Source organism: Dermacentor variabilis, chromosome 2 (assembly GCF_050947875.1).
Source record: "Dermacentor variabilis isolate Ectoservices chromosome 2, ASM5094787v1, whole genome shotgun sequence".
NCBI lineage: Eukaryota > Metazoa > Arthropoda > Arachnida > Ixodida > Ixodidae > Dermacentor > Dermacentor variabilis.
This window is the reverse complement of record NC_134569.1, coordinates 267,083,721-267,110,152: the sequence shown is the minus strand read 5'-3', so window position 1 is coordinate 267,110,152 and position 26,432 is coordinate 267,083,721. Positions and strand designations below refer to the sequence as shown.

The following is a 26,432-nucleotide window of genomic DNA, read 5'->3' as shown; positions in this document are numbered from 1 at the left end:
TTTCATTATATTTGCCTTGTTGTGCCACATGCTATGTTTATTGGTGATGTTGCTGTAGAAGCATTTTTCGGACTTTCCTGAAAACTCTCGACGTCTTCATGTCACTGCCACGTAATGTATTTACCTAATTCTAATGCGCACCTTTTGCTGAAGAAAATAGGTGCAATTGCATGCGCATCAGAATTGAGCACAAGCAGAAATGCACCCCATAACTTTTCATGGGTAAAGTCAAAACAAAATACACTATACTGATGGGCAACATCAATGCCAAGGTAGGCAAGAAGCAGGCTGGAGACAAGTCAGTGGGGGAATATGGCAAAGGCACTAGGGATAGCAGGGGGAGAGTTATCAGTAGACATTGAAAAAACATAATAATATGCGGATAGTGAATACTTCTTCCACAAGCGGGATAGCCGAAAGTGGACATGGAGGAGCCCAAACGGCGAGATTAGAAATGAAATAGACTTTATACTCTGCGCTAACGCTGGCATCATACAAGATGTGCACGTGCTCGGAAAGGTGCGCTGCAGTGACCATAGGATGGTAAGAACTTGAATTAGCCTAGACTTGAGGAGGGAACGGAAGAAACTGGTACATAAGAAGCCGATCAATGAGTTAGCGGTAAGAGGGAAAATAGAGGAATTCCGGATAAAGCTACAGAACAGGTATTCGGCATTAACTCAGGAAGAGGACCTTAGTGTTGAAACAATGAACGACAATCTTGTGGGCATCATTAAGGAGTGTGCAATAGAAGTCTGTGGTAACTCCTTTAGGCATGATACCAGTAAACTATCGCAGGACACGAAAGATCTGATCAAGAAACGTCAATGTATGAAAGCCTCTAACCCTACAGCTAGAATAGAACTGGCAGAACTTTCAAAGTTAATCCAGAAGCGTAAGACAGCTGACATAAGAAGTATAATATGGATAGAATTGAACATGCTCTCAGGAACGGAGGAAGCCTAAAAGCAGTGAAGAAAAAACTAGGAATTGGCAAGAATCAGATGTATGCGTTAAGAGACAAAGCCGGCAATATCATTACTAATATGGATGAGATAGTTCAAGTGGCTGAGGAGTTCTATAGAGATTTATACAAAACCAGTGGCACCCACGACGATAATGGAAGAGAGAATAGTCTAGAGGAATTCGAAATCCCACAGGTAACGCCAGAAGAAAGCCTTGGGAGCTATGCAAAGGGGGAAGGCAGCTGGGGAGGATCAGGTAACAGCAGATTTGTTGAAGGATGGTGGGCAGATTGCTCTAAAGAAACTGGCCACCCTGTTTACGCAATGCCTCATGACCTCGAGCGTACCGGAATCTTGGAAGAACGCTAAAATAATCCTAATCCACAAGAAAGGGGACGCCAAAGACTTGAAAAATTATAGACCGATCACCTTACTGTCAGTTGCCTACAACCTATTTACTAAGGTAATCGCGAATAGAATCGGGAACACCTTAGACTTCTGTCAGGCAAAGGACCAGGCAGGATTCCGCAAAGGCTACGCAACATTAGACCATATTCACGCTATCAATCAGGTGATAGAGAAATGTGCGGAATATAACTAACCATCATATATAGCTTTCATTGATTACGAGAAAGCTTTTGATTCTGTTGAAACCTCAGCAGTCATGGAGGCATTGCGGAATCAGGGTGTAGACGAGCCGTATGTAAAAATACTGAAAGATATCTATAGCGGCTCCACAGCCACCGTAGTCCTCCATAAAGCAAGCAACAAAATCCCAATAAAGAAAGGTGTCAGGCAGGGAGATACGATATCTCCAATGCTATTCACAGCGTGTTTACAGGAGGTATTCAGAGACCTGGATTGGGAAGAATTGGGGATAAGAGTTAATGGAGAATACCTTAGTAACTTGCGATTCACTGATATTGCCTTGCTTAGTAACTCAGGGGACCAATTGCAATGCATGCTCACTGACCTGGAGAGGCAAAGCAGAAGAGTGGGTCTAAAAATTAATCTGCAGAAAACTAAAGTAATGTTTAACAGTCTCGGAAGAGAACAGCAATTTACAATAGGTAGCGAGGCACTGGAAGTAGTGGGCAGGTAGTGACGGCGGATCCGGATCATGAGACTGAAATAATCAGAAGAATAAGAATGAGCTGGGGTGCGTTTGGCAGGCATTCTTAGATCATGAACAGCAGGTTGCCATTATCCCTCAAGAGAAAAGTGTATAATAGCTGTGTCTTGCCAGTACTCACCTACGGGGCAGAAACCTGGAGGCTTAGAAAAAGGTTCTACTTAAATTGAGGACGACGCAATGAGCTATGGAAAGAAGAATGATGGGTGTAACGTTAAGGGATAAGAAAAGAGCAGACTGGGTGAGGGAACAAATGAGAGTTAATGACATCTTAGTTGAAATCAAGAAAAGGAAATGGGCATGGGCAGGACATGTAATGAGGAGGGAAGATAACCGATGGTCATTAAGGGTTACGGACTGGATCCCAAGGGAAGGGAAGCGTAGCAGGCAGAAAGTTAGGTGGGTGGATAAGATTAAGAAGTTTGCAGGGATGACATGGCCACAATTAGTACATGACCGGGGTTGTTGGAGAAGTATGGGAGAGGCCTTTACCTTGCAGTGGGCGTAACCAGGCTGATGATGATGAGTGCGCGCCAATGAGAAAGGTTGGATGAACACTGACCTCGTCCTTGATTGAATAGACTGTGTGTGGCGCAAGAGGCCCGCTGGTAGCAAGAGGCCAAGTGCCACCTGGACGAGGATATCAACAAGCCTGCAGCTTGCCACACAGACCTGGTGGTAATACCGGGCAGGATGACTTCCCAGCTCCAGCCACTAGACATGTGCATTAACAAGCCTGTCAAGGACCACATTCGGGCACTTGGTGATTGATGAATGGAAGCCACACATTCATAGTCAGCAACACGCTGAAGCGTGGGAAGTGGCAAGGTGGGTGGTGGAAGCTTGGATTGGGGCTCTATCGGCCAGGGTTGTGAAGTCCTTAAAAAAATGCGGCATTTCAAACTGTGGACAGCACTGAAGACTGATGGTGAAAAACAGCTTTCCGAGAGCGATGGTGAATGCAGTATGTGACTAATGAAGAGGTTGTGCATTCTTCAAAAATAAAATTTTGAAGAGTTCATTTCTTGCAGTCACGGAAGTTGCGTGGGCGTTAGAATCTGGCTTCGAAGTTCTAGTTTTTTTCGGTCATGGACATCAGGTGCGTGTTAAAATCGGGGGCACATTAAGACTCTGGGAAGTACAGTACGCCACAGAGCCAATATATAAGGATATCCAAAATTTCGCAGACGCTGAAACCTTTCGCCATGTGATTTTTTTAACTTCTTGCTGCGACCGCAGGTCCAAAGCAGCATTAATCTAAGCCACCACTGCCACCATTTTCATTATCTCGCATCCTCGAACCAGCATTCAAGCACTGATCAGATGGCAGCCGTAGCCACTGCAGCCATCGTAGCCATTTATGTTTGGTGTGCAGCTTTTTGTGCTGTCGTGCGCTCTTCTATGCTACGCATAGTTCAACATTTGCTACCAAGCTTCCTGTTCTTCAGAGCAGTGTTCTTCATTCAAAGGATTTGCCGCCCTGAGCAGTGGCACAGGCTCTGCCCCTGCACTGCTTGCCGATGGCTTTGAAGCATGAAAAAGAAGCACCGGTCTAAAGGCCAGAGCACGTGTACACTTGGCAGCATGTGCAAGCTCACATCTGTGCCCCTGCATATGCCCAGATGATGCAGGAAAAGCCATGCACACGAAAATGTGAAGATCTGTTCGAAACGAATATCAGCATTTGAGCTGCCTCGAGTCGCCCAACTACACAGCTATACTGCAGTTAAACTCTCGATGAGGCCGATTTATGTCACGTGAGAAAGTGCTTTTTCTTTCCTTTTCGTGCTGATCTACATTACTAAAAATAAAACAGTTATGCTTATAAATATTTAAGCAATCTGAAGCATTGTCAATAGCATTTTATGAAACTGTCTGCCAAGGAGCGCGTCTCTTCTAGATGCAGACTGCCACTTCTTGCAAGGTGCATAGGAGTCTGCGTGCACCCACCAGTAAGTGTATGTGTGGACTTGCCCGTAGTGTTGCTTTTGTACATACAAAACATTGTGGCCTGCCCCCGTTATTGCAGCTGTTTATGTCATCACACAAAACGTGTCACGGCTGTCTCGCGTGTAGTGCCGCACACTGCAACCACTGCTGCCCACCTACCAGGCTTTGCAGCATGTGGGAAGAGGGCCGGGCTGGTGTAGTAGTCGACAGCAACTTCACGCAGGTAGACCGTGCCATTCTTGGCAAACACCAAGGAGAGGCTGTTGTTGCCAAAGCGCAGCACGAGGGACTGCTCGCCAAGAGGAGAGCTGCAGCTGCTGCGCTCACGGTCGACCACCGTCTCATTATCCAGGGCCAGGACAGCTTCCATCACCTGGGGGAAGCAAAAAGAAGCAGCTTGTGGTGCGCCACAGAAACGTCCCAAATTGCATGCAATCTTGTGGAACAAATGCCAACCAGCAAAACTCGTTTGCATTAAGAAATTTAATAAAATTGCCAAGAAACCTTTTGCCATTTATGACATGCACCAGCAGGGGCCATAACTGCCACACAAGTTGATGAACAATTTCCATGTCTTGTATTGTTCAGCTAAGCTACAACTGTTCTCTCCCACTTTGCCCTGTCTATTTCAATGGATGCAAAGTCATTCCCACTTGCCTACATGCAGTAAACAAAGCATTGAGCATGCAGGTGCCATTATTGGAACACTGCTGAAAGTTTTGCTTATCCACACCAGGGGGATATTCTGCAAGGCTCAAAGGCAGATAGGCCCATTTAGGACCATGGTGCATCCCACTCCTCAAAAGGAAATTAGACATCACTGCACCTATGATCACACAAATTTAAATGCAGGCGAGTGCTGTTCTGCATTGCCAGTGGGCTTCTCTGTGTGGTGCAGTTATGAATGCGCCCACGGTCGCCGCCATTGTTGCCCACTGCTATGACATGACTTGCCACCCTTGCTGGCTATGGCATTGCACTGCTGCCGAGGTTGAGTGTTCGATGGGGGTGAAGTGCAAAAACGCTTCTGTACTTACAAATTTACGTGGACATTAGTTAGGTGGTCACTAAACTTAATCAAGAGTCCCCCACTGAGCCGTGGATCATAATCACATGGTGCTTTTGACACCTAAAACCCCAGAATTTAGTTTTGTACGACTCACCTTCTTTGTAAATTGAATGCAAAATGGTAGCCTCAATTCTGCTCAAATCAGATTAAAGGGCCCCATTTCAAATTTTACTTATACACTGGGAGTTCTGAAATGCTATCTATGGATAGTTTTACCGAAATAATAGATTTTTTAAACCAGCTTGTTATTGGAGGAGGTGGAAGAAATTGAATGCCCTGTTACTATACTGCCAGGAGTCTAGCGCAACTGCAAACACCCTCTGCCTTAAGTTCCTTCCCCTCATCGTATGCCAGAGCCGAAGGACCGCGCGGGTTTACTGAACGAGCTCCGTCCAATGTGAAGCATTATAGGAACCTCGCGGCAACGTCACGGAAGGCCGTTTTCAAATTTTCCCTTTAGCCTTACAAAAGTCGACTTCCCGCTTAAAACCCAGCAAAACAATGCTACAATCATAGCCTTTTGACGGTCAACGCCACAAGTATACTGCGCCGTGAGCAAGCCTCGTGAATGTCATATTGACGGCGTCATCTGTATGTGTGAAAAATGCACATATTTTTCAACTGTTGCCCAGCAACTGCCGTTAACCTGTGTGGATACAAGGGATCTTTTTTCACTTCGTAATCTCTTGGTTTTCATTCCACAACTTGTTTAAGATAGGGTTTCAGCAACAAATAGTGCGTGCGATGGTTAGTTTTAATTGCAGTCTCGCAGGCAGTTTCTGTTTGTTGCGCTCGTAAAAACCAATGTCTATCTGGTTTCTAATCTATCAAAGGGTAACCCTAAGATGCTCACGCAACAGCGGTATGATTAGATCTGTTTATAGGCGGACGATGGTATATGGTGGATGATGCCGCCGTATAAAAACGATGCTGCCACGCCTGCATTTCTTTTCTGGAGACTGCTCACGAAAACAGATTGCTCTTTGTTGGCAACGAAACGAAGGACTAGTGCAAGTTCCTGACTGACATCACTCAGTCTATGGGTGGTTGCTCTGCTGCAAGTCGAGCAGAATATATTCACATCAGTGCATTTACTTTTTATTCTTACTATAAGTACTTATAAAAGTCCACCTAAACTCATCAATGAACAAAAATTTTTTTCACTTTATGGTAACTAAAAAAAAAGTATGGTAATTTCTTTTCTAAATAGGTGTCGAAAGATTTTAAATCTGCAATAAAGAAATTCAACCCTGGGGGTTCGCACTTGGCAAAAAAAAGAAAATTGACCCTCGAAGGGTTCAACTAGCCCGGTTTTTAAACTTCTTGAACACATGGTTTATTCACAAGTAATTAACTATTTAGGAGAACACAACATCTTTAAATACCAACATGGCTTCCGTAAAGGCTACTCGTGTGAAATGCAACTTGCTGGATTCATTCACAATCTGCATTCATCTCTTGATGCTGGTATTCAAGTTGACTTTATTTCTAGATCTTTCCAAAGCTTTCGATAGGGTACCTCACAAACTTACTAAGCAAATTAAAACTGCTAAATATTCACCTTCTAAAGATTTTCAGAGTGCAGCGGTGTCATAGAGGTAGAACACCCACCTCGCGTGAAGAGGTCCATGGTTCGAATCCTGGTGCCGCGCAATTTTCCACCGGATTAACAATTTGAAGGTTTTAGCCGTACATGTACGGCGGCAGTTTTCTGTCCCACAAGATCTTTGCCGTACGGGTACGGTTTCGACCCCCCGTTTGAAATTTCGCGCCATAATGATGATGCATGCTTACTGGGAGGTGCTGCCACCTCTTAGGACTTACAAGAAGCATTTCAAATTTGGGCTACCTTCTTGGGGCCCAAATTGTTGCATCGTCCTCAATTTAAGTAGAACCCTTTTCGTAAGCCTCCAGGTTTCTGCCCCAAAGGTGAGTACTGGTAAGACACAGCTATTATACACTTTTCTCTTGAGGGATAATGGCAACCTGGGGTGCAATCGGAGATGGTTGTTCGGCGCGTTCGTTCGGTTACCGGCGCGCGCGATTGATCTACTCCGCGTCGACTTCGCCAGCCGCGGGGCGCGGCCACGTTTCTGGTGACGTCAAAATGACGACACGAACCTGTCAATCACCCTCCCACCGAGCATTTCGTCTGCTAGGTGCCGAACCAGATGGGAGCTGGGAAGTTTGGAGCGATCATACGGCTTCGCATGGCACGTCTGGTGGATTGGATCCAACAGGCGGCTGCAGCAATGGCGCTTCCGTTGGGAACTTTGGTTGTTGCGCTGGCGTGTCTAGAGGAAGGAGGAGAGCGGGTGGCGGTTTGAATAAATGGCAGAAAGTGAATTCCGGCATCTTTCTTGTTTCTCGAAACAAATAATTCGTTGGTTGTACAGAAAAATCGACCCCATCATCGGTGCCAGCAAGCCCCTGGAATGTTGTCGCTGCCTCTTGAAAAGTGTGCCACTCTTCCCTTCGTTTTTTTTTCTTCTTGCTGTGCGCGACACCACCCAGGGACGACGCAAAGAAACTAATAGTGATAAATTACATTAGTCCCACGTACTACTATTTGAAAACGTGTTTGGGCTTGAAAAAAAACATTTTTTAGATAGATTTCATTCATTTGGAAGACGAGAAACATTTGGTTTCGCAGTATACTGTCTGCAAGCAGACGACAAACGACGGACGTAAACTTCCGGGGAGGTCACCGCTTCCTGATTGGCTGCTCTCTACGCCCCGCTGTCACAAAAGGGGCTACACCCCTTTTGCAGTTTTGGTTTCGCTGCGTGATCGCAACGGAGACGCGCGAAACGTCATTTTTCTCTTTGTCAGCACTCTCTTGCAGAGGTGGAGGAAGTAAATATCTATCTTTATTGGTGCTGCTCTTAGCATGTTTATAACCGCCGCTTGCGAGGTATTCTCGCTCCCAGCAGCAGTGCGGTTTCGGTTCCTCCGCGTGATCGCAACGGAGGTGCGTAAAACGTGATTTTTCTCTTTGTCTGCACACTATTGCAGAAGTGGCGGAAGTTGATTTCTATCTTGATTGACGCTGCTCTTAGCTTGTTTATCACCGCCGCTCACGAGGTATTCTCGCTCTCTGCGGCAACGCGCTTACGCGAGAAGGTGCCTCAGACCTCTGCCCACGGCAGCCACACGCAGAGATGATGTCATGTGTGCGCCAGCACAACTCGTCGCTCCAAGAGAAGAACATACACGCATTTTAGGTGTGCAGACTGCGATAAGGCGCTGTGCGGAGACCCGTGTTTCAAGGAGTACCACACTGAAATACTATTGAACATGTTGCAGTTCTGAGTGAAGAAGACACCCAAATACTGTTCCTAAATTTTTTTTTACTATTTATTCCCGACTTTATACATCTTGTACATTCAAGATCCGCAATAAAGTAATTTGACCACCTGGGAAAGTTTTCAAAATAATTCCACCCTCAAAGGGTTAAAAAAAAATCCGCGTGTTGATAAAATTGCACCAACAGGCCTGGAGTGTGGCCTGATCCTGGTGACCAGAACCGGTAACGCACTCCCTCACCAGAGAAGGATTGGCCACCCTGGTGCAGTACTTGCCCACAACCTCCTATATGAATGAACACAACACTCAAACACCAGCCCTCAGTCCCCAGCAGCTGCGAAGCAACTGACCACGGCGGCGGTCAGACCTGCGACGCAGCAGAGGGTGCTAAGAATCCGTGGCTCCGGACAGGCTGCCATTAGAATATGAACCTGGCAATGTTTAACGCTAGAACGTAATCTAGTGAGGCGATTCTAGCAGTGCTATTGGAGGAATTAGAGGGCAGTAAATGGGATATAATAGAGCTCAGTGAAGTTAGCAGGCCGAAAGAAGCACATACAGTGCTAAAAAGCGGGCACGCCCTGTGCTCCCAGGGCTTCGCGGAGAGACGAGAATTAGGAGTCAGATTCCTGATCAATAAGAATATAGCTGGTAACATACAGGAATTCCATAGCATTAACGAGAGGGTGGCAGGTCTTGTGAAACCTAATTAGAGGTACAAAATGAAGGTTGTACAGGTCTACGCCCTTACATCCAGTCATGATGACCCGGAAGTCTAAAGCTTCTATGAAGACGTGGAATCAGCGATGGGTAGAGCGAAAAAAAAATACACTATACTGATGGGCGACTACAATGCCAAGGTAGGCAAGAAGCAGGCTGGAGACAAGGCAGTGGGGGAATATGGCATAGGCACAAGGAATAGCAGGGGAGAGTTATCAGTAGACATTGAAAAACAGAATATGCGGATAATGAATACCTTCTTCAGCAAGCGGGATAGCCGAAAGTGGCCGTGGAGGAGCCCGACCGGCGAGACTAGAAATGAAATGGACTTCATACTCTGCGCTAACCCTGGCATCATACAAGATGTGGATGTCCTCAGCAAGGTGCGCTGCAGTGACCATAGGAAGGTAAGAACTCGAATTAGCCTAGACCTGAGGAGGGAACGGAAGAAACTGGTACATAAGAAGCCGATCAATGAGTTAGCGGTAAGAGGGAAAATAGAGGAATTCCAGATCAAGCTACAGAACAGGTATTCGGCTTTAACTCAGGAAGAGGACCTTGGTGTTGAAGCAATGAACAACAATCTTGAGGGCATCATTAAGGAGTGTGCAATAGAAGTCGGTAACTCCATTAGACAGGATACCAGTAAGCTATCGCAGGAGATAAGAGATAATAATAATAATAATATTTGGGGTTTTACGTGCCAAAACCACTTTCTGATTACGAGGCACGCCGTAGTGGAGGACTCCGGAAATTTCGACCACCTGGGGTTCTTTAATGTGCACCTAAATCTAAGCACACGGGTGTTTTCGCATTTCGCCCCCATCGAAATGCGGCCGCCATGGCCGGGATTCGATCCCGCGACCTCGTGCTCAGCAGCCCAACACCATAGCCACTGAGCAACCACGGCGGGTAGAGATAAAAGATCTCATCAAGAAACGGCAATGTATGAAAGCCTCTAAATCTGCAGCTAGAATAGAACTGGCAGAACTTTCAAAGTTAATCAACAAGCGTAAGACAGCTGACATAAGGAAGTATAATATTGATAGAATTGAACATGCTCTCAGGAACGGAGGAAGCCTAAAATCAGCGAAGAAGAAACTAGGAATTGGCAAGAATCAGACGTATGCGTTAAGAGACAAAGCCGGCAATATCATTACTAATATGGATGAGATAGTTCAAGTGGCTGAGGAGTTCTATAGAGATTTATACAGTACCAGTGGTACCCACGACGATAATGGAAGAGAGAATAGTCTAGAGGAATTCGAAATCCCACAGGTAACGCCAGAAGAAAGCCTTGGGAGCTATGCAAAGGGGGAAGGCAGCTGGGGAGGATCAGATAACAGCAGATTTGTTGAAGGATGGTGGCCAGTTTCTCTAGAACAAACTGGCCACCCTGTATACGCAATGCCTCATGACCTCGAGCGTACCGAAATCTAGGAAGAACATTAAGATAATCCTAATCCATAAGAAAGGGGACACCAAAGACTTGAAAAATTATAGACCGATCACCTTACTGTCAGTTGCCTACAACCTAATTACTAAGGTAATCGCGAATAAAATCGGGAACACCTTAGACTTCTGTCAGGCAAAGGACCAGGCAGGATTCCGCAAAGGCTATTCAATAATAGGCGATAGAGAAATGTGCGGAATATAACTAACCCTTATATATAGCATTCATTGATTACAAAAATGCGTTTGATTCTGTCGAAACCTCAGCAGTCATGGACGCATTACGGAATCAGGGTGTAGAGGAGCCTTATGTAAAAATACTGAAAGATATCTATAGCGGCTCCACAGCCACTGTAGTCCTCTATAAAAAAAGCAACAAAATCCCAATAAAGAAAGGCATCAGGCAGGGAGATACGATCTCTCCAATGCTATTCACAGCATGTTTACAGGAGGTATTCAGAGACCTGGATTGGGAAGAATTGGGGATAAGAGTTAATGGAGAATACCTTAGTAACTTGCGATTCACTGATATTGCCTTGCTTAGTAACTCAGGGGACCAATTGCAATGCATTCTCACTGACCTGGAGAGGCAAAGCAGAAGAGTGGGTCTAAAAATTAATCTGCAGAAAACTAAAGTAATGTTTAACAGTCTCGGAAGAGAACAGCAAATGCATCTACTTAGGGCAGGTAGTGACGGCGGATCCGGATCATGAGACGGAAATAATCAGAAGAATAAGAATGGGCTGGTGTGCGTTGGGCAGGCATTCTCAGATCATGAACAGCAGGGGCAGGATCGTAGATATTTTGTTCGATACGCGTTCTGTTCAGTTGCTGCAATGTCACAAAGTTGCAGTATGCAAAATTTGTGACAGCGGGGCGTAGAGAGCAGCCAATCAGGAAGCGGTGACCTCCCCGGAAGTTTACGTCCGTCGTTTGTCGTCTGCTTGCAGACAGTATACTACGAAACCAAATGTTTCTCGTCTTCCAAATGAATGAAATCTATCTAAAAAATGTTTTTTTTCAAGCCCAAACACGTTTTCAAATAGTAGTACGTGGGACTAATGCAATTTATCACTATTAGTTTCTTTGCGTCGTCCCTGGGTGGTGTCGCGCACAGCAAGAAGAAAAAAAAACGAAGGGAAGAGTGGCACACTTTTCAAGAGGCAGCGACAACATTCCAGGGGCTTGCTGGCACCGATGATGGGGTCGATTTTTCTGTACAACCAACGAATTATTTGTTTCGAGAAACAAGAAAGATGCCGGAATTCACTTTCTGCCATTTATTCAAACCGCCACCCGCTCTCCTCCTTCCTCTAGACACGCCAGCGCAACAACCAAAGTTCCCAACGGAAGCGCCATTGCTGCAGCCGCCTGTTGGATCCAATCTACCAGACGTGCCATGCGAAGCCGTATGATCGCTCCAAACTTCCCAGCTCCCATCTGGTTCGGCACCTAGCAGACGAAATGCTCGGTGGGAGGGTGATTGACAGGTTCGTGTCGTCATTTTGACGTCACCAGAAACGTGGCCGCACCCCGCGGCTGGCGATGTCGGCGCGGAGTAGATCAATCGCACGCGCCGGTAACCGAACGAACGTGCCGAACAACCATCTCCGATTGCACCCCAGGTTGCCATTATCCCTCAAGAGAAAAGTGTATAATAGCTGTGTCTTACCAGTACTCACCTTTGGGGCAGAAACCTGGAGGCTTACGAAAAGGGTTCTACTTAAATTGAGGACGATGCAACAAGCTATGGAAAGAAGAATGATGGGTGTAACGTTAAGGGATAAGAAAAGAGCAGATTGGGTGAGGGAACAAACACGAGTTAATGACATCTTAGTTGAAATCAAGAAAAGGAAATGGGCATGGGCAGGACATGTAATGAGGAGGGAAGAAAACCGATGATCATTAAGGGTTACGGACTAGATTCCAAGGGAAGGGAAGCGTAGCAGGGGGCGGCAGAAAGTTAGGTGAGTGGATAAGATTAAGAAGTTTGCAGGGACATGGCCACAATTAGTACATGACCGGGGTTGTTGGAGAAGTATGGGAGAGGCCTTTGCCCTGCCGTGGGCGTAACCAGGATGATGATGATGAAAGATTTTCTCTCTTCCAGGTACCAGTTCACCACTGTTAATAACCGGAATTCATTTTTCAGCCAAGCACATTCCAGCGTGCCACAAGAGCGTGCTTGGCCCTTTGCTTTTTCTGATAGTTATTAACGATTTACCTAACTCCATTTCTTCCCAAATCAGACTTTTTGCTGAGAAATGTTTTTCCCACAAAATTCATTCTAATGATGATCACTCAGCCCTACAATCTCTGCCTGGCTCGTGCAAGTTCACCTTTCGAAAACGATGTTTTTTACTAGCTGTCAGTCTCAAACCAAAACCATGTATACCTTAACTAATGCTACAGTCGAATTGGTAATATAAGTACCTGGGTACTCACATTCATTCCGACCTAACATGGAACCACCATATTAACCTTATTCCTGCATCCACTAATCGGTCATTAGGTCTCCAAAAACATAACTTGAAGCATGCTCCTTCTCCCCTTGAATTATAGGCTTTCTGTACACTAACCAGACCTAAAATTGAATATGCTTCGGCTATTTGGGATCTTCCTCAAGCATATTTAGTAAATAACATTGAATCACTGCAGAACCATGCAGTTTGTTTTATTTAATCCGACTACTCACGTCATGCCAGCATCACAGCAGTAAAGAAATGCGCAGGTTTGCAAGAACTGTGCAACTACCGAAAAACTGCATGTTTATCACTTTCATAAGCTGTGCCATCACTCAACACTTAATACTTTTTATTCGCCCTCTTCAAACTTTGAGAAATGCAATCATCCGTTTAAAGTTCAGCACTTGCCATATCGTACATTTAACTACGCACATTCTTTCATGCCACGCACCATAACTGACTGGAATGCTCTGCCTCCATGTGTTGCTACTGCCACAGATCCTGATAAGGCAGACAACAGATTGCAAAACTTAACTACTGCTTGACATGATGTGTATATTACATCTGCACTGTTTCTTTTTACTTTGTATTTCTAAGGATTTAGATCTTGATTCATTTTATGCTGTTGTTTGGAAGATGTACTATTGGTAGAATTTTTTACTACTGCCCTGTTTATGTTTTGCTTCTTTGGATATTCTTTGTGCTTGTCGGAATTAACAGTATTTGGTACTTATATTCTAATGTCACATGATGTTTGGAGTATTCTATTCCTTTATAATTGCCTGTACCCCTCCCCCCTATGTAATACCCTCAGCCGGGAGGGCCTTTAGGGGTATTATGTATAAATAAATAAGTAAATATGTGCAGTGATTATTGAAATTAAAGAAACTCAATTTCTTGGTTTTGTGAGGAGTGAAGTGATAAGCTAACTTAAGAGTCTGAAGAATAGCCAATCTGGCTTCCCTATGCAGTAAGGGTCTATTTATTAAGGAGAGTCACATCATCATCATCAACCTATTTTGAAGGGCCCCTGAAATGGCAAAGACAAATTCTGTAGACACATAGGGTACAGCTAAAGTTAATGATTCACACCACAATTTGTGTGAAGCGTCTCATATAAAGAGAGCTACGGATGATTACAAGTTACCCTCCTCCATAGTCATGCATTTTCTCCTCAACTCGTTCGCCGAATGATCGGGGCTAAGCTACACCTTCACTGGCTCTGTCATGACGGCACGTCGTGTCGTCGACTTTCGGTTCTAGAGGAGCAAACGCGCAAAGCCTCTCCAAACTCACTTCCAGCTGCTTGGCAGTTGACCCCAAGCAAGAGCTATCGAAGCAGCATGCGTTGCGAGCATTCTGTTGCAGCAGTGAACATGTCTGGTATTCCGGTAAACCACAGGCTAGCTGGGCGTATCGACGGATGGCTGGAGGCATAAGCTCAAGTTGATGAAGAAACTTGAGCGTAGGCGTACGTGAGCAGCCTGATCGGTCTGCATGGTCCAGCCACCTGTTGGCACAGAGCTTAACCAGCCAAACGAAGCGCTAATATTCCTCTAACCAAGTTTAAAACATTTTAAACATTTACAAAAACAACATGTTAACGATTGCCCTCCTGCCACAAATTTACACCAGCAGTAAAGAAGAATACAATTCATTACTGCTACTCTGTGGTTGAGCTTTGTGCCACCAGGTGGATGCACTAAGCAGACCATACACATTCGAGCTTCTGCTTATCCCGTGAAATGACGGGGTCAAACGGCCAGGCCCTGTCTCCTTGCGATTGTGTTTACCATAATACTGGACTCTCGAAACGTTATTACGGTAGTAATCCTCCGGTGTAAAGCGACGGCCGCAAACATGCAAACCCTGGCGCCGATCAGATAGCGGCAGTCCAATGCGCTGCAGCCAGTCCGCTCATCTGCTGCTTCGCAGAGGGACACGATGTCGCACCTTGACATATTGCCAGTCCCTACGTTTGCAGCCCAGAACCCAACTAAGTCGAATCATGGTACTCGCGAACCGACTGACCGCGGAGCTCTCATCAGAATGGGGCACATTTTAACTATTGTAACCCAAGCAGACGAAACTTGCTGTGTGCCGGAAGTGCTTACATGTAGTGAGAAATTGTTCTTGTGCATTGTATTCTCTTTCTGTTTCTTTCATGGCGGTCCACTGGAGAGTAGACCACTCTCCAGTGGTGGCGGTCCTGTCCAGACGTCACGCGTGTAGTTTCCTTCGGCTCCTTGGGGTGGCAGCCCTGTCGTCTACGCGAATTGTGTATAAAAAGAACGGTAAATGAGTCTATCCATGTTCAAAATTCTGTCACCTGTGTTGCATGCTACACAGCTTTCTTGGTCATCCACTTCCACAGAGTGGAATGATTTTTTCTGCAGTGGCTTGGTAGTTCAACAAGCTTGCTTCTTAACTCAACCAGGGGCAATGACAGGAGGCTGTACATGCACAACATTAGGCGTCTGACATTTACGTAAAAATTTGTTATGTTCATGATTTGAAGTCTATCTTTCTGATGTGCACAAATGAAAACCTGCCCTTTCAGGCATTCTACATCTCTGCATATGTTAGACAACTGTTATATTTTCTTTTGTCTTCTTTCGTGTTGTGACATGGTGATGCTTGCAGAATAAACCTGCTTGCACAATAAAGAGGCATCACGAAAACATGGGGCTGCCTGTTGCATATTGGCTTTGTGATGCTGCTGGAATTACATAGCGGCACATCATGTTATCTGTATTAAAGCTGCGACTGATAATTATCCCCAACACCAGCTAAGATAAATATCTCCATGGTAATATAGATGTCAGAGCAATGAAGCATAAAATTTTTTCTGGATAATTTCAGTGAAGCACAAGTTACATCCGTTCTTTGTAACGTCACTCCTCCCGTAAAAGCCCATGTAGTGACGGGAATTTCGGAAAGATTACAACTCCATGGTAAATTAGATTATGACAAGTAAATGAAACTCGCCATTGTTAGACATCTTAGCGGGCTCTTGCAGAATTATTTTTTCTAAGATATAGATATTTAGATATACAGATATAGTTTTCTCGTATTCATGAAAAATTTGGCTTTGTTGCATCGCGCATTCTGACTGACCATGCCACAAAGAAATCCTGAAGTGTGAGCCATATACAGTTTGGCTGTAAAACGAAATACTCATAAAAACACAACCAACCTTACAAGAAATAAGCTACCCATAGGTGCCTTTAAATCGTTGGTTGCAGATACCTGGTAAGCATCCTACAGAATGCAAACAAATGAAAGTACTACTGAAACAGTGTGGTGTAGTGTATTTGGCATTGGGCAGCAACAGAATATTACTGTAAAAAAAATTTTAAGCTCTACCTATCCAGATTCGAACTTGCATCCGCTGAGACTTGTCGCATGATATCATGGTACGGGCTTTGTCCAATTAGGCCACATAAGAAAGTGAGTGCTAAATAGCCACACAAAGGAGCTCACCTTCCCTATTGGTTGAAATCCAGCCAGCTTACACCATGCTGCAACCAACTTGTGAGATAGGCTTTAAATTGTTTGGCAATTTGGTAATTTACCAATTACTTTATTTACTTTGCAATGCTCATTGTACATAGTTCTTTTACTTATTCAGTAACAAGTTATTTTTAAAACCGACGTTTGGGCCAAGTTGGTAAGACTTGGTTGAAGCTGTTACATATTCTTCTTTCCAAGCAATAAACTTCAGTTGCAAGTCAGTGCTCGTCGGTGTCCTTTCTCCCTGCTTGTCCCCGTGGAAACCACGCTGTTCTGTTTCAAACAGTTATTTTTAACGAAACAAGCGCCAACAGGCGACATAGCTTTGAGCACAAATTTGGCAGGAACTAGTGTCCAAAGGGATGACAATAAGTACATGGGTGACATCCTTCCCACAATGAGTCCTGCAGCTATGCCTGTAGCCAGAATCTTTTGGGCAAATGTTTGTACGTTAGTACACAGCCCTCTTGTCGAGCGTGCACATCGAGCAAGTTTTCACTCTCACTGTTAATGTCTTCACAAGATGATGTGGGAAGAGCATGGAATAAAAATTTGAAAAGCAATTCTTTATTAGTGAAGATCAATGTGTGAAGGGCTGGAGAGGATGCACTGATAGAGTCAAGCCACCTCCCTTTATTTACGGTTTCCATGCAATGCTAAGTAATATTAAAGTAAGCAATTACCTTTCAACAACAATTCCAATTACTTCCGTGGGGCAGTAACTGTAATTAACTGTTATTAGCAACTAATTAATTAGATTTTTGAAAGAATTGTAATCTTTTTTCTGTAAAGTGCACAAATACGCCTTCACTCCATCTCCTTCGTAATAAAAGCAGCCAATCTTTGAACAGTTTTGAGCACTGCGATAGCACAAAGACCTTCGAAAGAGGACACTCCAGTCTGGCGGCATATGCACAAACAGTATACATAGCCTTTTACGATTTATCTTGCGAACCACATGCTGCAGGCTAGCCAACCACGCAGAAACAGTTCTACGCTGGTCTCCATGAACAGGGTTGTTTGAAATGTGCAGCCAGTTCCCGTTCATAGACCAACTACCCCAAATTTCCACTTCAGTCTGTTTTAACATACTTGCCAATCTGAATATTTGGAAATTCGTAAAACTATAGCACTGTTTTTTAAGGGATTTACCTTTTTGACAAGCTTACATTTTTACAACCACAAGTTGAAATTCATGTCTGGAGAATAAAGAGCAAGAACTCCACTGGGGCACAATTTACTTTTGCAATGATTTCGCTGTTGCCAACTTTGCCTGCTTCAGAAACTTCCCCGTGTAGCTTTGCTCAAAGCCAATACGACTCTGGTGCCCCCTGCCCATCACCAGACTTTCGAGTGTTTTCTCACAAACAGATGAACAAAACTCCAAGTATTGTTCACAGTGCTGAATATACTCTCACAGTCAGAATTGCTGTGGGCAATGGAGAATATCCAGCATAACCATTGAATTTCTGTGGAACCCGAGTGATCCGTCGACACTTCGAACACTTCCTAATTGCGACCACTGCACGTTGCACCTTGGCTCATTCAATATGTCAGGTGGAACCTGATATGCTTGCAAGTTGAGAAACTAAACTTCAAGTGCATTGATTGCTTCTTTTGATTCGGCACTCTGCTGGGGTAGGATAGCAGGGAATGCCATTATAAAGAGATGTACGCTGTTGAATGAAGCACTTTCCAGAGCTTCTACTTAAGCAACCTCAGCCATGTTGACATTGATGTCTTCTAGCGGAAATTTGGCAAATGTAATCCCATGCTAATGTTAAGTAATGTTAATCCCATGTTAATGTTAAGTTAAGGGATAAGAAAAGAGCAGATTGGGTGAGGGAACAAACGCAAGTTAATGACATCTTAGTTGAAATCAAGAAAAAGAAATGGGCATGGGCAGGACATGTAATGAGGAGGGAAGATAACCGATGGTCATTAAGGGTTACGGACTGGATCCCAAGGGAAGGGAAGCGTAGCAGGGGGCGGCAGAAAGTTAGGTGGGCGGATGAGATTAAGAAGTTTGCAGGGACCGCATGGCCACAATTAGTACATGACCGGGGTTGTTGGAGAAGTATGGGAGAGGCCTTTGCCCTGCAGTGGGCGTAACCAGGCTGATGATGATGATGATGAATGTTAAGTACAGACGCACAGCAAGGAACTCTCTCAATGCAGCTCAGTGTCTCAACCACAGAATAGGTTGGGCTGCCAATGACTGTCTTCATCCCTTTCTGGTTCTTTGCAGCTCCATAGCCAACTTCCAGCAATGAGCGACATGCCTTGACGACACCTGGGCGCACAAATCTAGTCTGGAGATCCTTGAAAAGCCGGTTCAAGAGGTCCCTCAGTACATGAATCTGAGGAGCCTGTGCCTGAAGGCAGTTCACCTTCTCAAAAAGTGGTAGAACATTTTGGAGAAAAAGACAGCATGCCCTGTTTAGCTCCGATAAAAAATAAAACAGGCACTCCTCACGGGTCACTTGGCTAGCTTCCCCAGAATCCTTGGTATGAAGTTTCAGTTTTTAACGCGACAGCGTTAAGGAGCTCGTGTCGCAGAAAAGCCGGTGTCGGCGTCGGCGGCGTTGGCCGTGAGCGATGAATACCGGGAGGCACTTTATAAATAAAAAACAACTTGCAAGATGGGCTGGGTGGGAATCGAACCAGGGTCTCCGGAGTGTGAAACGGAGACGTTACCACTCAGCCACAAGTTCGATGCTTCAGGCGGTACAAAAGCACCTCTAGTGAATGCGGTGTTGTCTTAGAAACGTGCCGTAGAAAGTTATACTGCGCTGTATATCGGTAATTATGAGCATGTAACTTACAGAAGTCGCAGTTACACGAGTAGCGAAGTACATTCTCACTACATTTTTTCTGCTGCGCTCTGCGCACACGCAGAGCCATCTTGCAGCAAACACAGAAGACCCCTCCTCGCAATGTGCAGCGCTGCCCCAACGCGTGGCGTGCCACTCGCCCGCTTCTCCCCTTCGGGCCGTGCGGGGACCGGTACGAGGATGCTCCATTACCCTTGCGTTTAGTAAGTTTTCTCCCTCTCTCCCCTTCCAACTTCCAGCGTGCATCACTCGAACCCTCGTGTTTAGGCGATGCAGCTCCTCTTTCCACTCACAGCGCGATTCCTAAGTGCAGCGTCCGATGCGGGACGCCTCTGACGTAACGCTGCGCCGCAGCGCGTCTGGGGGGAAAGCGTTCCCTGCGATGTGTGCCGAGCTGCTTCGGAGGAGTCATGCGTCTGCGTGGTGCTCCCAAGCGAGATAGAGGACGATCCCATCGAGGCGTAGATCGTTTCACCCTCAGAGACACCGAGTTCTTTGGTTCGTTCTCCTTGCTCAGGCGCACGTTTCGTTGCCGCGCCGAACGCTGCGTTGCTCGGCGCTCACCGCGTGATTGGTGGGTGCAAAGTCCGATGCGGGGCGCCTCATAAGTGATCGCTGCGCCATAGCGCATTGTCTTACACCCCTTGGCAGGTCGACGGGAACACTGTCGCGTTTCACTCTTGAAGGCGAAGCTTAAGCGTCCTCCAATTTTTTTTTTACTTGAGGTCCACAATGAGCTTCTTTCCTCTTTAGCGAGAGTTCATCGCTGCTTGATATTTTCCCCCAAGGCCTGCAGCAGTCTTGTGAAGATGTGTAGCAGGCTTTGGGGTCAGTGCAGGGTTCTTGAAGGTTTGTGAGGAAGTCTTCGGAATTTGACACTACTCCAAAGAACAAGCTCTGCTTGTTGCACTGCTTTGTTTCAGATAAATAAAAGCTGAGTAGTGGTTTCCACTGGTCAAGCAGCCTCTTGAAACACTTTCCCAAGGACAGCCAACATGTCAGCGAATGCTTCAACATCTTTCCAACATCAGCATCATGCATTTTTTGGAACTCTAAGTCAATCTTTCCATTTCGAGCTTTTCTATAGGTAAAAAATGTCAACCGAAGCTTCATCATCCTTTACAGGAAGAGATGAAGCTCATTTTTGAACGGCCAAGTTGACGAGATTGCACGGGCAACCAACCCCTATCAAACCTGGTTGAGCCTCTCAATACAGTACGAAAACTTTTTCTTGCCCATCATGACATTGGCACTGTCCGAACACACAGCCAATAGGATTCCAACAGGCAAATTCCGAGACTTCATCTTGTCCAGAACCACATTTGCAACCTTGTGACCCGTCACTTCCCCTTGGATTGTCCCGAGGCAGCTTTCGACTCATTTTTTTAACGAAATATGTTGCAACAATAGGGTAAAGCTGTGTATCCCTATTGTCACTGCCATCCACACTGATAGAAAATAGAAAAAAGGAGTCTCCACGTTGGCGGCCAGTTCCCGAACAAATGACGTCCTTGTGCGTTCACAGGTGTAGTGTTTCGCTTCTTTGCACTTGGGGAACATCTTCCAGAAAAGTAGTCCAGCATGATCACTGACACTCAGAGGGTTGTTGTGTTCAACTAGAAACGCCGTGAAGAGGCATTCCGCCCGAATCACAGATCGTTGTCGCTGAGAACTAAACTTGCTAGCCTTGGCTGGCTGTCCGGGGCTCGCATGTATCCCCGATGCTTTTTCGAAGCGATGTGGACCTTGATGTCAGACTTGCCGCCATGCGAGATGCTCACATCACAGGTACACGTGCAGAATCTAAACTTCTTTCTTCAACGGCACGAAATGGAAATCGTGCCGTGTACAAATTTCAATACTGTTGGGGCTTTGAGTGTGCCATTGCACTGCGAAGCCACTACAGGCCAGAGAAGCACTGCGTCCAACGCGGCAGCTAGTCACACAAAAGGCGAAGCCAACACTGCAGTGACTGAAGCCAGCTGAAGTCCAAACCCGCACGAAGAACGGCAACAGCATGGCAACAGGTTTGTGGAGGTGCTAGAGGCACTATCGAGCTTTGGATTTGTGACCCCCCAGTAGATGACAGAATTCACTACAACATTGCAGCTGCTGATAATACCATGCATACGTATTGCCGTCTCGTGGCAGTGCAAAGTGCCAGGGTGTAGTTTTACTACATTTTCATGGGGTTCTTTTTCGCAAATAAAATGTATCAGTAAAATTTCAAGCAAGATTCGTAAAATTGTAAGACTGCTCGAAATTCATACATCATCATCAGCCTAATTTATGTCCACTGCAGGACAAAGGCCTCTCCCTGCGATCTTCAATTAGCCCTGTTTTGCACTAACCCATTCCAACAATTTCATCGCTCCACCTAGTCTTCTGCCGTCCTCGACATTTTGTGCATTTTACGGAAAATTCAGAAGAGTTGGCAGGTATGGTTTTACCTAAATGGCCGTTTCCTTGAGGGAGTGAACCTCCTGGGAAACTAACAGAGCCCTTTGTGCCACCTGGCAAGTAGCAAATGAAAATTAGCAACTGATAGTGCACCAGCAAAGTGCATTAATAGTGCTCCTCGCCTCTCTACCGGTGCAGTAGCAAAATACACCAATGAAGCTGCTAGCAAGAACAGTGCACCTTTATCTACAACCACAACGTGGCCTCGAACCTATTGGCAAAACTACTCCGCAGCAGATTAAAGCCAGCCTCTAAATTCACCCCTGTTAGCACACTTCCCCGCAATATGCTAAACTGCCTAACATGCTTGCAAGCAGTGCCGTAGATTGTCGGTGAGCAGCAGCTTAGTACACTTGTGTTGCACCAGTACTGCACACAATGGATGAATAAATCCCTCCAAAATTGGCAGTTGAGATAGGTTGGGGCACACTTGACCTACAGGAATATAAAAATTGGGCTGTTTACTTGGGTATTTCCCCCTTGACATTGCTCATATTCTAACAAAATATTTCTCGAACAAATGTGAATGTTTTCCAAGTTGCTAGACACTCACCTGCTCGTCAGTTGTGACGTAGGCAACCCTGAGCTGGATGGCTGCCTTGACCAGGATGCAGGTGTTGTTGGTGCCTGGCACAGTCACATTGTAGCTGTTGAAAGTGGCCTCCTTGGGTGCCGGAGGTGCTGGTGGCGCTGGTGTAGTGGTAGTGTTTGGTGAAGCCGTTGGCGTGGTATTGCCGGCTGCTGCAGTCTCAGAGTGGGAAGTCATGCTTTGATGAGAGTCTGGTAGTGTTGAATTTTGTGCTGCAAGGAGGTAGGCAGAAATACCCACATCACATTCCATGCCAGGTACTGAGGTCCTGGCCTTTTAATAAATATCCACTGCCCAACCATCCTACTGAAGGAAAGTGGGTACATTCACAGCTAAAAGCAAAATTTAGTAGAAACTTTCAGAGGGCAAGGACATCTTAAAAAGGAGCTTGGAATTACAATTGTCACAAATTCACATAAACTTCAGTATTCAAATATGGACAGAGTACTAAGACGTTGCTGATAATTAGACACAATATGAGACAAATTTGCTACAGCAAATCGGATACATTTTTCTACCATATGTTTTTATGGGTTTGTTGGTTTGTGGTGGCTTGGCGAGAGAACACATCCTAGAAATAGTATTACAGCTGTGAACTTCTCGGCTAAATTTTGTAGTCATGTGCAGTGAGCGCAGTTCACAAGCAGAGTCCAAAGTTTAGTACCGCTCTCCAAACCTGCTTCTCACCCATTTGAAGGCCAATCCCCATAGAGAGCCGCCGAGAGTTGACATTAAGCAAGCAAGCAAGATGTTTGGATCAGTGCGCTTGTTCCCCACTGATGCAGATTTGAGGCAGTTAACTAAAAGGCTGAAGTGAAAATGATAATGTGTGGGGTTTTGACAAGGGCCAGTTATGGATAAACGGTGCCAAGAAATGGAATGGTTTAGTTGAATGTGCAGTCAATGACGACGGATAGATGTAAAGTGGCTGTATAGTGGTCTAAAAGTATTCATTGTAAATTGCATAAAATATGCTGTATATGTATTCAAGCTATGATGACATGCGAGGTGTGCTATGGACATAAAAGGTATGCTATGAAGGGTGACACTAAAATATTTCCGTGCCAGTAGCCTCACCAGCACACTTGAATGCTGGCAAGTGGATGTGCTATGGATCTTCTGGATTGATAATGCGCAATGTAGTAACGTGTAAAAAGTTACAAACCGATTTAATTTTTAAAAATGTATCTGTACCACGGTACATTGCCAGATGAAAAGGAATGCGTCTGTAGGCTAAAAGGAAATACTTTGAATGTGACATTCTAGCAAAACATTGAGGTCAGTTGGCCTCTCATCACATCGATAGACCACAGGTTGGAGGTTCACCACCAGGCCCCAGCATAAAATGTGTGCCACATCCCGAACAGACAGAACAGGACACGAGTTTGTAGTGTTTGCGTTGTAGAGGACTGTAGCTTAACTGCATGGAGCTTCATAATGGTTTCAGCGTCCCACAAGCATTGTCAACAGCTTGTCGGTTTCTTGCATAGGATTGGCTTGATTCCTGTAGCAGGAAAAGCTGTGGAAGCATTAATTAATAGCATTGCTTGCAATGGATGTGGCAGTTTTGTTGGTAAGCACTTTACCCTTGATGATCAGGAACCTAGCAAATTAAGCAATGTTGGCGAGATGCATAAATAGTGCCCAAGAGGGAATGAACATTTACAGGACATCTTTACGTTTTTGCAGTGGCCTTAAAGTTTCACAATGCTTACAGAGCCTAACATTATTGACTTCCTCAATGTGTTTCAACACCAACAGCGCTACACATGCCTCGTCTGTAATGGCATATTCAAAGGAAGAGGAACAGACAGCAGCATGGGCACGCCAGCACGTGACTGATGCATCAGTATAATTCAGTGCAAAAATACTTTGAAAAAGTTCTAAAAAGTGCATTTGAATCTGTGCCTCTGAAGAGAGTTTTGTCACCTCGATAAACAATGTGTCACATTCTACCAACTGCCACTGCCACAGTGGTAGTAGCTTCAGTGGAGGCATAAGGTGGTTTTCGAGTGGCAGGGCACCCACACCTTCGCCAAGTGTCCTCACACACAGTGAGGAAGGCTGTCACTGAGGGTCTTTTATGGACCAACATAGCACACATAAAATCGTTCATGGTGCTATAGCAAGTATGTTGAGAGTGAGTGCACCTTGAGGAAATATGGGAAGTTGATGTATGTTCTTTGCAGATAGAGCGACCCTCATTCGATTCTATGTATGGACTTTGTATAGGACTAATTCTGAAGGCACCCAAGGCGTGGCAGATACCTAAATGGTTAACAGGATCCAGCATTTTTAACGCACTCAGTGCAGCAGAGCGATATACCACAGTGCCATAATCTAAATTGTACACTGTACAAGTTAATTAAAGGGGCTCTGAAACACACTTTGAACATAGTAAGAAAACATTGACAACCTATTAACAAGGCTGTGAACATGAGCCAAATATTGCACTGCAAGCAGCAGGGAATTTACCATCTCATGTCAAAAGCTGCGACACTTGCTCTCTCCTTCGCAATGTCATCATGTAACATCACAAACAGCCAGATCCATCAACAGCTACTGGCCGATTTTGTGTCATGAAAAGTGTACAGGGTTCTCCCCGCAGTGGGCAGCAGTGGTTTTCACAGGCACCAACCTGGCCAACCGCCCACCTCTACAACCCCCGCCCACCTCTCGGACTTCAAGTTTTGCCGTACTCTGGACAACTGTATGCCTATGCAGCGGAAGCTATGAGCGCAAAGGGCTGGCTTCCACAAGCACACCATTACAGGCAAGCATGGATGCTGGTGGGAAGCAGCCACACCTTCTCAAGAGCCAGAAACAGGCCACGAAGCTGGCGGTAATCACGGACAATTGTGGTACTATTCTGGACACTTTCTGAAATCTCAAGGTCGCAAATCTGATTGGCGAAGAGCAGGCCAAGAGCCCGCTCTCAACCTATCGGATAAGGAGACCTTGAGTTGGACAATATGGCTCATCTCAACAAGTGTGCAGAACAGCACACCCGTAATCATGGATATGAGCTGGAGTGCCGATACAGATAGTGCTGCTCACGTTTAAGAGCTCTGCTCCTGTTGTCGTTGTAGGCATCTATTCGCAACGTGGTCGTGACTTTCTTTTACTTGATTTCATTATTGTGTATCTTTTTAAGAAGCTACATTTCTCTTTGTGCAATATTCGCACTGGTACAGCACTTACATGTCTGGCTCATTCGCAATTTCCAACTTCGCTTGTGCTTGAAGGATAAATTATGCAAAAAAGAGGCGAGGCGTGCAGACAGGACACCAAGAGTAGAGAAGTGGACAACACGAACGCCAACTACAAACTGAAGAGAGCACTGAGGCGAAAAAAGAAAGAAGACAAAACTCATCTGTGCAAGCTCAGGAATGGCATCACCACGTGTCAGTCGGGTACATGTGCTGGTCTACGTGAGAGAACTGTTAAGGCACTTTGTCTCTCATGTAAAGTAATCGAAGGCTGACTCTCACATGCACTTCCACCATTAGATATGCCATGCCTCTACCATAAGACGCGTATCTTCATTCTTATGCCTGTACAATATCGCGCATTCATCTAACTCTGGCGTGCAGTTACAATCTTGGCAATGTAGGGAAAGATTAGAAGGCGATCCACCGATTAATGACCTTTTATGTTCCATCAGCCTCCGAGTGATACACCGTCCCGTTTGCCCTATGTAGAACTTGCCACAGCTAAGGGTAATTTTATAAACCAAACCCATACAACAGTCAGTAAACCTGTTCTTATTGTGCTTCACTGGACAAATCTTTTTTTGCCGTTTACCTGCTCCTTTTTCCCCTGTACGGCCGCACATATCTTACCTAGCTTATTGGCAGCAGTGAAAGCAACATTAACATCTTATGAACTTGCAACTTTTAGCCTGTGCTGCACCGAATGAATGAACGGAATAGCCAATACTCTTTTCTGCCATTACTGCTTTCTGTAATCGCGACCAT

At 45.3% G+C, this 26,432-nt stretch overlaps 1 protein-coding gene across 1 annotated transcript in view; it reads right to left on the bottom strand.

Annotated features, from left to right (window-relative positions):
• Positions 1–26,432, bottom strand: part of Lamp1 (lysosome-associated membrane glycoprotein 1) — a 112,326-nt gene that overhangs the window by 48,201 nt on the left and 37,693 nt on the right. Inside the window, exons 2-3 of the mRNA XM_075682925.1 lie at positions 22,420–22,667; positions 4,207–4,420 (exon numbers count right to left, since the gene is read on the bottom strand). Coding sequence (XP_075539040.1) covers positions 4,207–4,420; positions 22,420–22,667 — 462 coding nt within the window. The remainder of the gene's footprint in view (positions 1–4,206; positions 4,421–22,419; positions 22,668–26,432) is intronic.